The 13,754-nt window shown below is 39.4% G+C and overlaps 1 protein-coding gene across 1 annotated transcript in view; it reads right to left on the bottom strand.

The window, feature by feature from the left end:
* AKR1D1 (aldo-keto reductase family 1 member D1) overlaps positions 1-12,167 on the bottom strand; it is a 43,320-nt gene extending 31,153 nt beyond the window's left edge. Inside the window, exons 1-2 of the mRNA XM_039233985.1 lie at positions 11,987-12,167; positions 1,573-1,740 (exon numbers count right to left, since the gene is read on the bottom strand). Of these exons, the coding sequence (XP_039089916.1) occupies positions 1,573-1,740; positions 11,987-12,079 (261 nt within the window). The 5' untranslated portion in view covers positions 12,080-12,167. The remainder of the gene's footprint in view (positions 1-1,572; positions 1,741-11,986) is intronic.
* Positions 12,168-13,754: the final 1,587 nt, after the last annotated feature.

Genomic DNA, 13,754 nt, shown 5'->3' with positions numbered 1-13,754 from the left:
TAAGTGCTCTGTAAATGTTAATTCACAGCAACTCTGTGAAGTAGATGACTTAATTTTGTTCAATTTTTCTAACACAACAGATATGGCAACAGCTTTAACTGTTTACCAAGGAGATAATAAGAAAAGTTTTTTGGTTTATTTTTCTTGGTGGTAACTTGAAACCTCATTTTTACACTGAAGCAAAATGAAACAAATAAGAAAATATTGTGGGGAAAAAGGCAAAAGTCTAAAAACAAATTTAGGAAAAGACATAAATCTTCAAAAATACTTCTGCCTTTGGACAGGTTGCTTGGCCCAAGTTCTCAGGATAGGAGTTCAACAAATCCTTCCCCAAAAACATTTTGGGAGCACCAGGTTAAGTTTTGATGTTTACTCCAAAGAGAGACTGTGTAATAATAAAATCTTAAGGGATCAAAATTGTAAAGCTATAATAAAGTAAACAGCTTCAGGCTGATATTTTGGGACAGTGGCTGTATGTCGCCCCTTGGACTCATAATCTATAAGTAGCAGGGGATTTGGGGAACCACAAACTCCCAGAGAGCTTGGCAAGGAGCCTGGGTGGGGAGCTGGGAGGAGGGGGTGTCTGAGGAGTGGATGAAGTCAGAAGCAGCATCTTGTTCCCCTTTAGAACACTCAGGAGAAGTGTATTACACTGTCTCCAAAGTTGTACAGCTTAATTCCTGCAAAGCTCCCTGAAAATATACATCGTATATTTCCACTGGTTTTCATTTTAATCATGATGTTTTATCTTTTGGATTGCTCTTTGGTGAATAGTGATTTCTAACACTGGAAATTTCAAATGTGCAGAAGGTAGTGGTGATATAAACAAAATGTCATATATCCACACAATAGAGTATTATTTGGCCATAAAAGAGAAATGAAATTCTCATACATGCTATGAACAAACCTAGAAAATGTTATACTAAGTGAAAGAAGCTAGACACAAAAGGCCACAGAGCATATGATTCGATTTATGTGAAATGTCCAGAATAGGAAACCTATAAAGACAGAAAGATCAGTGGTTGTCAGGGACTGAAAGAGAGGAGAAAATGGGGGCAACTACTGGTGGGTATGGAACTCTTTTGGAGTGATGTAAGTATTCTGAAATTAGGTAGTAGTGATGGTTATGAGACTTTGTAAATACATTAAAGCCAGTAATTTAACTTGATGAACCTAATGGTATGTGAATTATTGCTCAATAAACAAATTCGTGATCTTTGGACAAATAGGCATACACAAAAGCAAAAGAAGACTGCCCTTTTAAAGAAAGGTTTGGCAAATGATTATTTAATATGAACCACCTCCTCCCTTCCCTCCACTTCCCAATTTTTCTGCTTTGTAGATTTGGTTCTTCCCATATTGTCTTAAATCATGCCCATGTATGAAGAAGGAAATTTGCCCTAACCTTCAAGGGGCTAATTAGTCCCTAACCTTCTGGGAAAGACTGAGCAATTGGGAGTGGAGAACTCACTCCTCTTGTCGAGCCCAATGTTTTTTTTTTTTTTAACAGAGAAAAGTGACACCAGATGAACTATTAATATAAGGAGTTGGAGGGTGAAGAGAAGATCTCACCTTTCCACAGTAGAAAATATCCTCCCTCCGCACCTTTCCTTCTGCTATCTTCTCCCTGATGGCCTCCCCTACTTCATGTTCATTCTGATAGATGTAGGCCCCATCAATGTGACGGTAGCCTGTGTCAATGGCAATCTTCACAGAATTCTTACAGGTTCCCTTAGGAGTCTGAAATGACAAGTGGGTTGGAGTGGGGGAAAAGAGAAATGGGTCTTTAATCATTCTTGATCAGGACACTGTACACATAGACATTTTACAACAAAAATGACAAATTCCCAATTACATGCTGTTGTGATTGGAAGATGGTGTCGGAGGCTGAGGAAACTGACCTCATAGGGAGCTTCCTTCTCATCCTCATTGGGGTACTCCCTTCATCCCAAGTCTGTCCTAGCTTTGTGGTCTCAGAAAAGTAATTGATCAGTTTTACCAGTGACAAGAGATTTCACAATAGCTATGTTATAGGAGGCCACAAGTTCATTGAAGAAGGTTTAATTACAAATCAACGTTTTGGGTAAACAAACTGAGAATATATCAACAGAATGGAATGTCACTCAATAATAAAAAGGAATGAAGTACTGATACAGCAACATGCATAAATATCAAGACAATTATACTAAGTGAAAGAAGTCAGACAAAAAATAAATACATTATGATTCCATTTATATAAAATGTCAACAAATGAAAACTAATGTATAGTTCAGATACAGATCAGTAATTGTCTGGGGTGGGGGATGGGGGGGCAGGCATGGGTGGCACGGAAGGATTACAAAAGAATGCAAGAAAACTTTTGTGGTGATGGATATATTCACCATCTTGACTGTAGTTATGGCTTCATGAGTGTATACATGAGTCAAAGTCATCAAATTGTATACTTTAAAATATGTACAGTTTGTTGTATGTCAATTATTCCTCAATAAAGCTGGGAAAAAAGACAGTTTGGGAGGGTGTTAGATTTTTTCAAGATATATTTTTATCAAATTTGGTAGCCAAACCTCTGTTTATTGTATTAACCTGTATGAAGTATAAGAATAAGAATATCCTCTCCCCTGAACATTGATAGAATCAAAAGACCTGACAAACTCCTGACACTGGAAATATAAGTTATCCATTTTCCAGATTGCACATAAGTCACTGTTCTTTAGTTTTGGTGACATTTTATTTTATTTTTTTAATGTTTTATTTATTTTTCAGAGAAAGAGAGAGAGAGCCTGTACACAGGTGCATGAGCAAGTGGGGGAGGGGCAGAATGAGAGGGAGACACAGAATCTGAAGCAGGCTCCAGACTCTGAGCTGTCAGCACAGAGCCCGACGTGGGGTTCGAACTCACCAACTGTGAGGTCATGACCTGAGCCAAAGTTGGAGCTTAACTGGCTGAGCCACCCAGCTGCCCTAAGTTATGGTGACTTTCCATGAGCGTGTCTCACTTTAGTTCAATTTTTTCTTAAGGAGAAATGAAAGCCTTGATGGATATTTTCATCAAGACAATCATCTAGTCTCATTGAATACAATTTTCAAATCATCTTTTAGGTTATGTGTGGAAAAGAGGTTTAATCCTGTTTGCAGCTTTGTATTGACCTCATGTTCAGATGGTGATCATTCTGATCTTCACAAATGTTGAGAACTACTTGTCCTTGCTTCTATATCTTCAGTGTTCTAACCAAATACTTGACAAATCTCAACACTTGTGAGTTCTGGCCCACAGAATTTGATTTATTGAGAATGAGTGAGACAAGAAATACCTTGTATTGCTAGTGACTTTATAGTCCTGTGCTGGAAATAAAAAGCACTGGTAGCCTAAATTGTATTTTCTTTCCCTACCTCAGTTCGCTATTGGGAGGATAAGAGGATATGAAAAATGAACAAATTGGCTACACAGATGGTATTAGAAAATAAGATTCATAGTCACAAATTTCAAATAGCTGGGAAAAGAGACACACATTCCAGGAATATGAGAAATACCTCTTTGGTTAATTAATTGGCAACATGATTAACAGGATTGAATATAAATTTAGGCAAGAAAACCCACCCAGAAAACACCCCATAAAATGAGATGTTATGGATGACAGCAAGCGTGACAACAAAAAGTACACCGGAAGAGAAAGCTTGGGGTAGAATCCAGAAGTTGAAGGGAAAAAATAAAAAATACTGCTTCCATTATCAGGTATATACCTAGTATAAAAGAATAAAGTTTAATATGAGATGGTAAATATAATCTCAGAAATAGCACTGAGATTTTGTGGCTGGAACTGAAAAATGTAAGCCTAGAACCCAAGGAGATTTACTAAAAAGGAAAAAAAAAACCCAACCAATGCATATTAAAGTATAAACTTAAATTTTCAAAGATCAACAGGGGTTGAACAGGGAGAGCATTTAGGATAAAGAAAATGAGAAAGACGAGGACTAAGGAGTGTGGTACTGACCATTAGCCTGATGTAATATACAAATGATGCTTTATTTCATAAACACATGGCACAGAAGCAAGTTATAGTAGTGAGAGCCTTCAGTGATTCAGCTCCCATTAAAGTGCCTTTTCTAAAAACTGAATATCTGGTGTGGGAAATCAAATAGCTATATCCTGTGTTAGGAGATTATAGGGAATGCACTGCAAAGTAGAACACTGCTTTCTGACCTTGTTGAAAACAGCGGGGCGGGCCAGTATTTAGCTAATGTATATCTAGAGTCCTTTCTGTGCTCTTAAATTCCTTAGACCGTGTTATCTATGGAATATCTTATCTTGTTCTCCACCCTGCTTTCTGCATCTACTCTTTTGTAGCCTTGGGAATCCCTTGTTTTTCTGCACGCTTTCTATAGCTTTCTATATGTTCTTATGTATGCTTAATAAATACGGGAGCTTGAGAACAGCTTGGAGAGACTTCCCTTAGCCTCCCTCTCACCTCTCTTGACCTGTGGAGTCTTGTGTAATCCTTTCTGCCCTCCGCAGCTTCGCTGGACAAAGCTGAAAGCCAAACCCACAATCTGGTAGAATCTTTGCTCCCTAAAAATATTGTCCTTCAGATGGTAGAAGCAGCAATGAGTTGCATTACTCTTTTGGACTCAATTCTAATCAATATGGAGGAACTAGTTGGAAGTCTGGATGTGAGAAAAATGCTTCTTTATAATTCTTAAGTGTAGCATAAGAGAACTGTATGTACATTCTGGCAGATTCCTTAGGAAAATTCACTTTAGGGAGAACACAGATCAAATAGAATACCATATTTGGAGACTCAAATAAATGATATGATAGGAGAATCTAAAATGCAAATTTTGACTCCAAAATTAAGGATGATAACAGTGAAATAAAGAATTCTATTTCTTAAAATGGCCAACAGAACCATTCCGCATTTAGGAAAGGAGAGTCCTATATGGATGCAGTGCCATCCTCCAAGAGGTGACATATACCCTAGGTCAACATCCATAATACGATGTTATGTCCCCAATAAATAGAATACATGAGTCTGAAAACACAGTAGGAGTGATTCAGCTCAGCATTACCCTCTTTGACTCACTTAGAAAATGTGTGCTTCTCATCTCTGAATCTTAGGCTCAGTGGATCCTAGTTCCCAGGGCAACCCAAGAGCCTCCTTATTTCAAGAGTTCAGCATTTGAGAAAAATGCCATACTGGCAGGGGTAAGTGACCTTATCACAGGAGGAAGCAGGGCTCCTTCACTGTTACACGACAAGCCAGGGAGGAAAATGTCGGCCGCTTAGGCCACCCAATGACATATCCCTTGCCAAATTTGATAGTTAATCAATAAGACCAGTGGCCATGATCTAAGTTGACCAGGGACTCAGACAACTCAGAGTTGAGAATCTGGGTTAGAACATCTCGTCAGTCACCTAGACCAGAAGAGATGTTAGTAATGGATGCAAAAAATTTAGAACAGGTAGTCCAGGAAGGAGAGGAGATAAGTTGCAACTTGAAGTCCTCTGTAGTGGCAGGAGCTATTTCATCCTGCCAATCTACCTCTTTAAAAACTTTTCCAGGAGAGAGACCAAACACAAGTCTGGAAGAGCTTTTCTCAGGGGTGAACTTAGCCTACAAAGCCAGTAGGTTTTGGCATCGGGGGAAGACTGTAGTGGCTGTTGTGGTGTACCACAGGACCGAAGAATCCATTTGCTCTGCCGCCAGCAATGTCGGCTGCCAGTTACTCACATCTGAATCCCACTATGACTCATACAGGGCATACAGCATGCTGTCTCACCTCAACTTAGCACAACTTTGTAGCACCATTCCAGAGCTCCCTGTGGGGTGAATCCCAGTTGTGACTGGATCACAGTGCGACTAGCCTCATTGCACAGACCTGGTTTTCTCACTTCCTTACAGTCTGATTCCTGAGAGCACTCCTCCCTGAGCCCTCTGCATGCAAATCCCCTTCTCAGAGGCTGTTCTCCATGGTGCCCAACCTAAGACATTAGAATACAGAAGAATTTCTTAAGCTGCAGAGAGTACTAATGATACATGAAGAGTGATAAATGTGACCACATTAAAATCGAGAAACTCTGCTCATCAAGACACCATTAAAAGTAAAAGGATAAATGGGAAGGGATATTTTCATATAGATGTAACTCACAAAGGACTCGTTTTCAGATATTTTACAAATCCGGCATCAATAAGAGGAGAAATCCAATAAAGAAAAATGCATAGAAGGCATAGCCACTTTGCAAAAGATATCAAAATGTTTCATAAAAATATGGAAAACTAGCTAATTTCATCTATAGTAAAGGAAATGGAAATTAAACCACAATGAGAGATTATTCCACACTTACTAGAACTGCATAAATTAAAAAGACACCAAATATTGGTGAGAATGTGAAGCAGGGGTACCCTCATACATTGCTAGAGAGAGTGCAAATTATATAAATACCTTGGAAATGATCTACATTGACATCATGCCCTTCCAGCTCAGGACAGAATGGACTTGATGTTTCAGGCTCTTCCTTCGTCCTCATCAAGGGCTTGGACTTTACCTCTCCTTTGCCCCAGATACAAAGCCTTTGGCTCACTCTCCAGACTGTGAAAACTGCTTGCAGCTATAGAAATCTTAACTAGGGCCACACAGGAAGGAATATTGGGTCAGTTAGACCCCCAATCTACTTCATAGACCACTCCTTCCCCATAAGTTGATGATTCTTGATATACTCCCTAACTAGAATTTGCTCATTGCTACTTTACCTTTGAACAAGTGTCCTCTCTCTTAAAGCACTTCATCTTTTCCTTACATTTTAGTTATACATGGGCTTTTTTTTTTCTGTCCTCAGTCACTCCATTTACAGATCTCTTGCTTCTAGCCCATTGTTTCAGTCCCCGTGTTACCTAGGAAAATGCCTTGCATATGGAAGTCACACAATAAATACTTATCGAATTAAATTATTGGGTATTTTCCAAAATATTTACCATTCACCCTGGATTTGTGTCACTTGCACATCTGGTAACATTCTTGAGTTTTACTTGAATATTTTGATAAATACTGGCTATTAACTCCATGGGCTGATGTTCATAAAAGCAGAATTAATTTCTATCAAAACTGAAAAAAGAGTGTAAGACCCAAACTCTCAGCTGTGAGACCTTCAGATGGAGCTGTAGGGAAATCTGTTGGGAGGCTGTTATTGACTATTTCATCCATGTATGAAAGCATACTGGGAAGCTTGCAAAAGGAAAAGTCACATGGATAATCTGCACATTTTAGTTTTCTTTTTAAAGATTTTTTAAAACATTTTAAGGTTTATTTTATTTTTGAGATATATATATAGAGAGAGACAGAGCATAAGCAGGGGAGGGGGAGAGAGAGAAGGAGACACGGAATCTGAAGCAGGCTCCAGGCTCTGAGCTATCAGCACAGAGCCTGACACGGGGCTCTAACCCATGAACTATGAAATCATGGCCTGAGCCGAAGTCGGATGCTTAACCAACTGAGTCACCCAGGTGCCCCTGCATGTTTTAATTTTCATTAGTGGTCATCAGATGGGTGTGATGCTACTAAATGTTGGCTTTATCTCAAATTCCCTGAATCCACAGGCATGGAACACCTTTACAAGAAATTTGGGCACATTAAGAGAAAATGAATCTCTAAGTCAGGAGACGCTAGGCTGGAGCCCCTCACACAGCTTCATAGTATTATCCCTCCAAGATGCTTTCCCAGTTCCTTTCTCCACATGTTCCAGTGGAATCTAAACAGGCAGAGGTCAGGGGAGACAGTTTTATAGTTCCTTACATTAGCCTTCCATGTCTGTTCCCACCCATCTCCCCCTGAAGACATGCCTAGATCTTTCCTGCACCCTCCTGCCCTCTAACTTCTGTGTTAAGATGGGACAGGATTCCAGGGAAGAAAAGACGCTGACTGACCTGATCACAACTGACCCAAATTAATTTCAGTTGAAGAGTTATCTCAGCCTGGCATTTGCCTTCTACTTCTTGTTGTGAATGAAGGGTTTGAAAAGAATCTCAGGCATGCCAAGTAGAGAAGACTAAATCTTGGCATCCAATTTTGCCTTTAGGACTAAGACTGAATCTGAAGGTACATGTAATTGAGTACTTTTATTTCAGGGTGGCCAACTTGGGCACGGGTCGTTCCAGCCTCTGCCTCACCAGCCCTGGGAAGATGATCAGGGAATTACCAGTTGTATAGCTTGGAATAGGAAGCCATGACTCTGCTTTATCTGAGATACTCCATTTTTTTCCCACTCCTCCTCTCCTCCTGCAGCCCCATCAAACCTTCCAGATAAATGTGGTATATTTTTCCTTACATTAGAGTTTCTGATTTTGTGAGACCTATCATTAACTTAATCTATTACTTTACAACTGGTAATATTTCTGATCACAAATGTAGTTGGTGCATACATGATTTCATTTCTCAGTATCCTTATTGTTGAATCAGTGTATGTCTTGTTCTCTGAAGTGAAATATGACTCTTTTTGGGAAAATAACACATGACTGCTTTTAAATGTCCATAACCTATAGCAGTTAATATTACTAGACACAAAGCACACACTTAATTGTACTTATTGGTAGGCACAGCACTTTTAGCTCCACAGAGTTTCAGGATAGATAGATAGACAGACAGAAATCCATCCTGTACACATACACATACACACTCACACACATCCTATATACTTTCATGATATATATTCCTATATACTTTCATAAATAGAAATAGACATAGAAAGTCATAGTTACAGGGGCATCTGGGTGGCTCAGTCAGTTAAGCATCTCACTCTTGATTTTGGTTCAGATTATGATTTCATGGTTTGTGAGATCGAGGCTGTGTTGTGCTCTGTGCTGACAATGCTGAGCCTGCTTGGGATTCCCTCCCTGCCTCTCTGCCCCTCTCCTACTTGTGCTCTCTCTCACTCTGTCAAAATAAAGAAAATAAACTTTAAAAAAAGAGAAAGTCATAGGACTGTGCAGTTTCATTGATATAAGATATATTCTTAACAGGCAACATATTATAGGGATTAGAACATAGGATCTGGACCTAAAGTGTGTTGGTTAAAATCCAAGCTCTGTTCCCTAGCATTACAAGTTTGGGGCAATTTTTTCTCTCTCTATACCTCAGTTTTGTCATCTGTAAGTGAGGCCAAGTGGTGTATCTTTTGTAAAGTTTTGAATATTAAATTAGAAAATGCATGTGTTGTAAAGCACTTAAAATAGTTCCTGGCACATCAGAAAACTTTAACTGTTATTATTGTATCCATTTATATTTCCATACCCTTTGATGCTCATAAACATAGACATCCCCTTTTACACAAGCACTCATTAATCTGAAAGCATCAGCTGAATACCCATTACATATTAGATAATATTCTGGAAATAGAGAGCTGAACAAGACATTCTCTCTTTCATAATGGTTTCACAATCTTGTGGGGAAGGTTACAGAGTAACAGAGATTACAATAGTGTGTGATAAGGGCTACAATAGAGTCAAGTAAAAAGAGCTATGAGGACACACAAAGAGGTAAGTTGTAGTGGCTGAGAGATGGGATTCTGAGGAGCAGCATCCTTGACCTGAGTCTTGAAGGTTTAGTAGAGGTTTGGCCAGCTAGCTGAACAAACCAGAAGAAAATGTATTGCAGATAGAGGGCAGCATGTTCACAGGCACAGAGGTGGGACAGTTGATCAAGGAATTTAGGTAGTTATGTGTTACACACAGAAGGAGAGGTGGAAGAGTGGTGGTAGATTCTGCTGGACAGATGGGTCTTGACTGAACCATAAAAGCTCAGCGTGCATGGTAAGGAATGTAAATTCTACCCTATAATTGATAGGGAGCCATTGAAATAATTAAGCAGAGGAGTGACATGATCAGATTTGGGTCTGAGGAAGATCCTGACAGCCCCAGTTTGAATAATTAATTGGAGGGGACAAAATTGGAAGAACAGCCTAACAATAAATTAAGAGCCCAAACTAAGACGATGACAAAGGAGATAAAGAGGAGGGTGTGAATTGAACAAATATTTCTGAGAGAAATTCAGTGGCAATCATTTGGAAGTAATGTGGACAGAGGGAAAGACAAGGATAGAGGGCACAATGGAGGAACATGCTCAGATTTCTGGCTTGGGTGGCTCAGAGTGGTAGTGTTATTTTCTAGGATGGGAAGCATTTTGAGGGGAGGGAGAAGTGGATAGTGTAGTTTTGTTACATTGAGTTAGAGGTGTCTATGGAAGATGGAGTACATACTTAATGGTACAACTGAATTATCCAAGGAGCTTGTTAAATGCAGATATTCAGCCTCTATCCCTAAAGAACCAGACTCAGAGACCGGAAGTGAGGACTAAGGATCAGTATTTCTTTAAAAAAAAAAATCCCCAAGTGGTTCTGATGTAGCCAGTCCACGGCTGTATGGGGATATATAACAACAACGATGACGACAACAATAACAACAAAATAGGAAATATAGTTTTAGGAGTCTCTCCATATATGTGATTGGAGCCAAGACTATGAACGAGTTCCTATACAGACAATGGGCAAAGTAAGAAGAGGAAGGGGCCAATGACTAAGACTCTTATAATTGTTTCAATAGTGATTTTCCTTCACATTATGAAAAACAGTGGAACTGGGCAGTCATGGTGGATACAAGTATTAACTGCTCTTGGTAGGTCTAGTGTATTTTTCTTTCTCTGCCTTCCGTTCTCCATGCTGCCCTAGACTTACTTTTCGAAAGCACTGATCTCATGATGCTTTTCTTCGGTTTCTAAACTTCACATAATTCCTCCTTTTATATAGTAAAGTTTCAACTCCTTGGCATGGTATCCTAGGTCCTTTATAATCTAGGCTAGTCTGCATTTCCAGAGCCAGCTGCCATTGTGTCCACCATTAATTCCATGTTCCAGCCACTGTGGGCTTGGCCTCTGCTGGACACATCATATATCTTTGTGCCTCTACACTTCCCCTTCTGCCTAAAATGTGCTGCCTCAGCTCTGACTCTCTGCCTCCTAACTCAAAGTTAGCTTTCATTCATACATGATCACACATATCCAGGGGCATTCCTACACATACCACTGGTTCATTCTGGTAATCGGCATTAAATTTGAATTGTAATGAAGAAAGCAGAAATATTCTTCTTGTAAACATAAACTGTGTTTTAATGGAAACCTCCTCAATCTTGAAGGTCACATTTAACTACTCCCTTTTTTTGTGTTTTCAGAGAGATACTGTTTATAGTTCTGGGGTAGGATTTTTTTTTTTTTTAACGCTTATTTATTTTGGAGAGACAGAGAGAGATAGAGCACAAGCAGGGGAGGGGCAGAGAGAGAGAGAGAGAGACACACACAGAATCTGAAGCAGGCTCCAGGCTCTGAGCTGTCAGCACACAGCCCAATGCGGGCCTCTGACCCATGAACTGGGAGATCATGACCTGAGCCGAAGTCAAACTCTCAACTGACTGAGCCACCCAGGCACCCCATTTCCTGGGGTAGAATTTATTCTTATCTTCATTGTTCTACAATGAACTATTAAAGAGTCAGCCTCCTCTATTTGATTTTTAATTCCTAGGCAGCACAGACATTATTCTCTTCATATTTGAAGTTTCTACAGCCTGGTGCTTCATATGTGGTAGATTTTCACTAAATGCTTATTAGACTGAATTAGAAATTCTCAAATACAAGTTTTTAAAACCCTGTAAGTAATAAACACAGAAATATTATGTGCCTCAGTTCAATCTAATAGAATTCAGCTAAATTTCAGTCAAGGAAGCATAAAAGTCCCATTCTCTAATTCAAGGTCATTTTAAATGATAAACTGATACAGTTTTAACCTCCAGCTCAGTAGTCAGGAAAGCAGGTATTACACCTTGGAGGTGACTTTTATTCTTATAAGAATGAAAGAAGTAAGAAGCAAATCAATGAGCTCCATTCAAAATGAATTAAAGATTATGCTCTAGGGAAGTTTCAAAACAATAAAAATAAAAAGAGAGAAATTTACCAGTTTAGGTTCTGAATAGGTGCCGAGACCGATGATAGGCATGCTATTTCCATCACTTAGAGGTATACGGTGACTTGCAGCGCTGAGGTTCATCCCGGAGAGAGTCTGGGTTTCACGCTTTTCAGAATAATTCTGGACACTGCTGGGAAAGTCTTTTGGAAAGGATATTTTAGGACCTATTTAATGAAAGAAACGAGAGGCAGAGGGAGGAGCGGTGGGAGGGAAGAGAGATTAGCAGGTCTGTTTCTCAACCTGTTTTTTTTTTTTTTCTTCCCCAGGTTGTTTTGAAAATCTGGAGATTGTCCTTTGAACTTTATCAGAGGCATGTAAATAACATAACCCATTGAGAGCTAATGCTTACTTCTCTACAAAGAAAAGAGGGAAAAACCAAAAGGAAACAAATCTAGCTGGCTTCTACCAGTTAGGGTGGTTTTGTGGGCAAGTGACAGACTTATCTCAAATTCTCCTAAATGATAAAAGGCATTTATTGGCTTTTATTTCTGAAAGCTTCAACATTAGGGCTAGCTTCAGGTGAGACAGCAGCAGTTTCCCATGACTTGCCTGGAAATTCTAATGCAGCAGGACTTGGAAGGGGTTTAAGATTGTATCACCTAGTTAAGTTTGGGAAACACTGGGCCAGAGGGACAGCTGGCCTTTTAAGCAGTCTATCTCTCTGTCTCTTCATTCTCTCAGCAGACTCTCCCCTGTTGTTAAAAGATAGTGACTCGTCCTTGGAATGACATTGTTCCAGATATAGACTCAAGAAAAAAGAGATTTTCACTTACATCATCACTCACATAGTAACCTAGAAACGGTCTTTTTGGTCTTCACTACTCTTGCTTCATGGATCTATCACTAAACTAATCATGATGGCCATCTTCAGATAATTAGAAGCCATTACTTCCTTCCTTTCATTCTTTCTTTCTTTCTTTCTTTCTTTCTTTCTTTCTTTCTTTCTTTCTTTCTTTCTTTCTTTCTTTCTTTCTTTCTTTCTTTCTTTCTTTATTTTGAGAGAGAGTGAGCAGGGAAGAGTAGAGAGAGAGGGAGAATACCAAGCAAGCTCCATGCTATCAGTGCAGAGTCTGATGCAGGGCTTGATCCCATGAACTGTGACATCATGACCTGAGCTGAAATCAAGAGTGGGATGTTTAACCGACTGAGCCACCCAGGCACCTCAGAAGACATTTCTGAATGTGGAGTTGAAGTTAGTCTCACCTGGGCAGAATCTGGAGATTGTCAAGAAAAAGGAAAGAAGTAGCAGTTAGAGAAACAACTAACAAGTGTTTATTATAGTCTTCCTTCAAAGGATTGTGCTGTGTATAAAATGTGAGCTTTGGTGGTTTTGAAGATAACTAACCGTGTTCAGGATGGTAAACGTGTGCTGAAGTTTGCCTATAATTCATTTGCCCTCTCTCTCGGACTTCCATTCTTGCTTACATACTCTTGATCAGCCAGCGAATGTCAAGTAGGTTGAGGCAGTGTGGGATATGGGAAATACTGGTCTTCAATATCATTTGTAAATTGATCCAACAAATGCTTAGTGTACACCTTCGTGTGCTAAGATGTCGGTTAGCATATGTTGCTCTATTTTATTATTACTGGCTTTTTTGGTCTTGAGCCCAGGGAACATCTTGGATATTTAAATTCATGATTTTCATCAAATTTGGGAAGTTTGGGGGGCATTATTTTTTCAAACATTCTTTTAGTTTCTTCCTCTCCTCTCCTTTGGGGCCTCTTGTTACATATATGTTGGTATACTTGATGGTAT

Source organism: Hyaena hyaena, unplaced genomic scaffold (assembly GCF_003009895.1).
Source record: "Hyaena hyaena isolate Hyena2069 unplaced genomic scaffold, ASM300989v1 scaffold_82, whole genome shotgun sequence".
Lineage (NCBI taxonomy): Eukaryota > Metazoa > Chordata > Mammalia > Carnivora > Hyaenidae > Hyaena > Hyaena hyaena.
The sequence above is the reverse complement of the archived record's forward strand: the minus strand, read 5'-3'. Positions and strand labels throughout refer to the sequence as shown.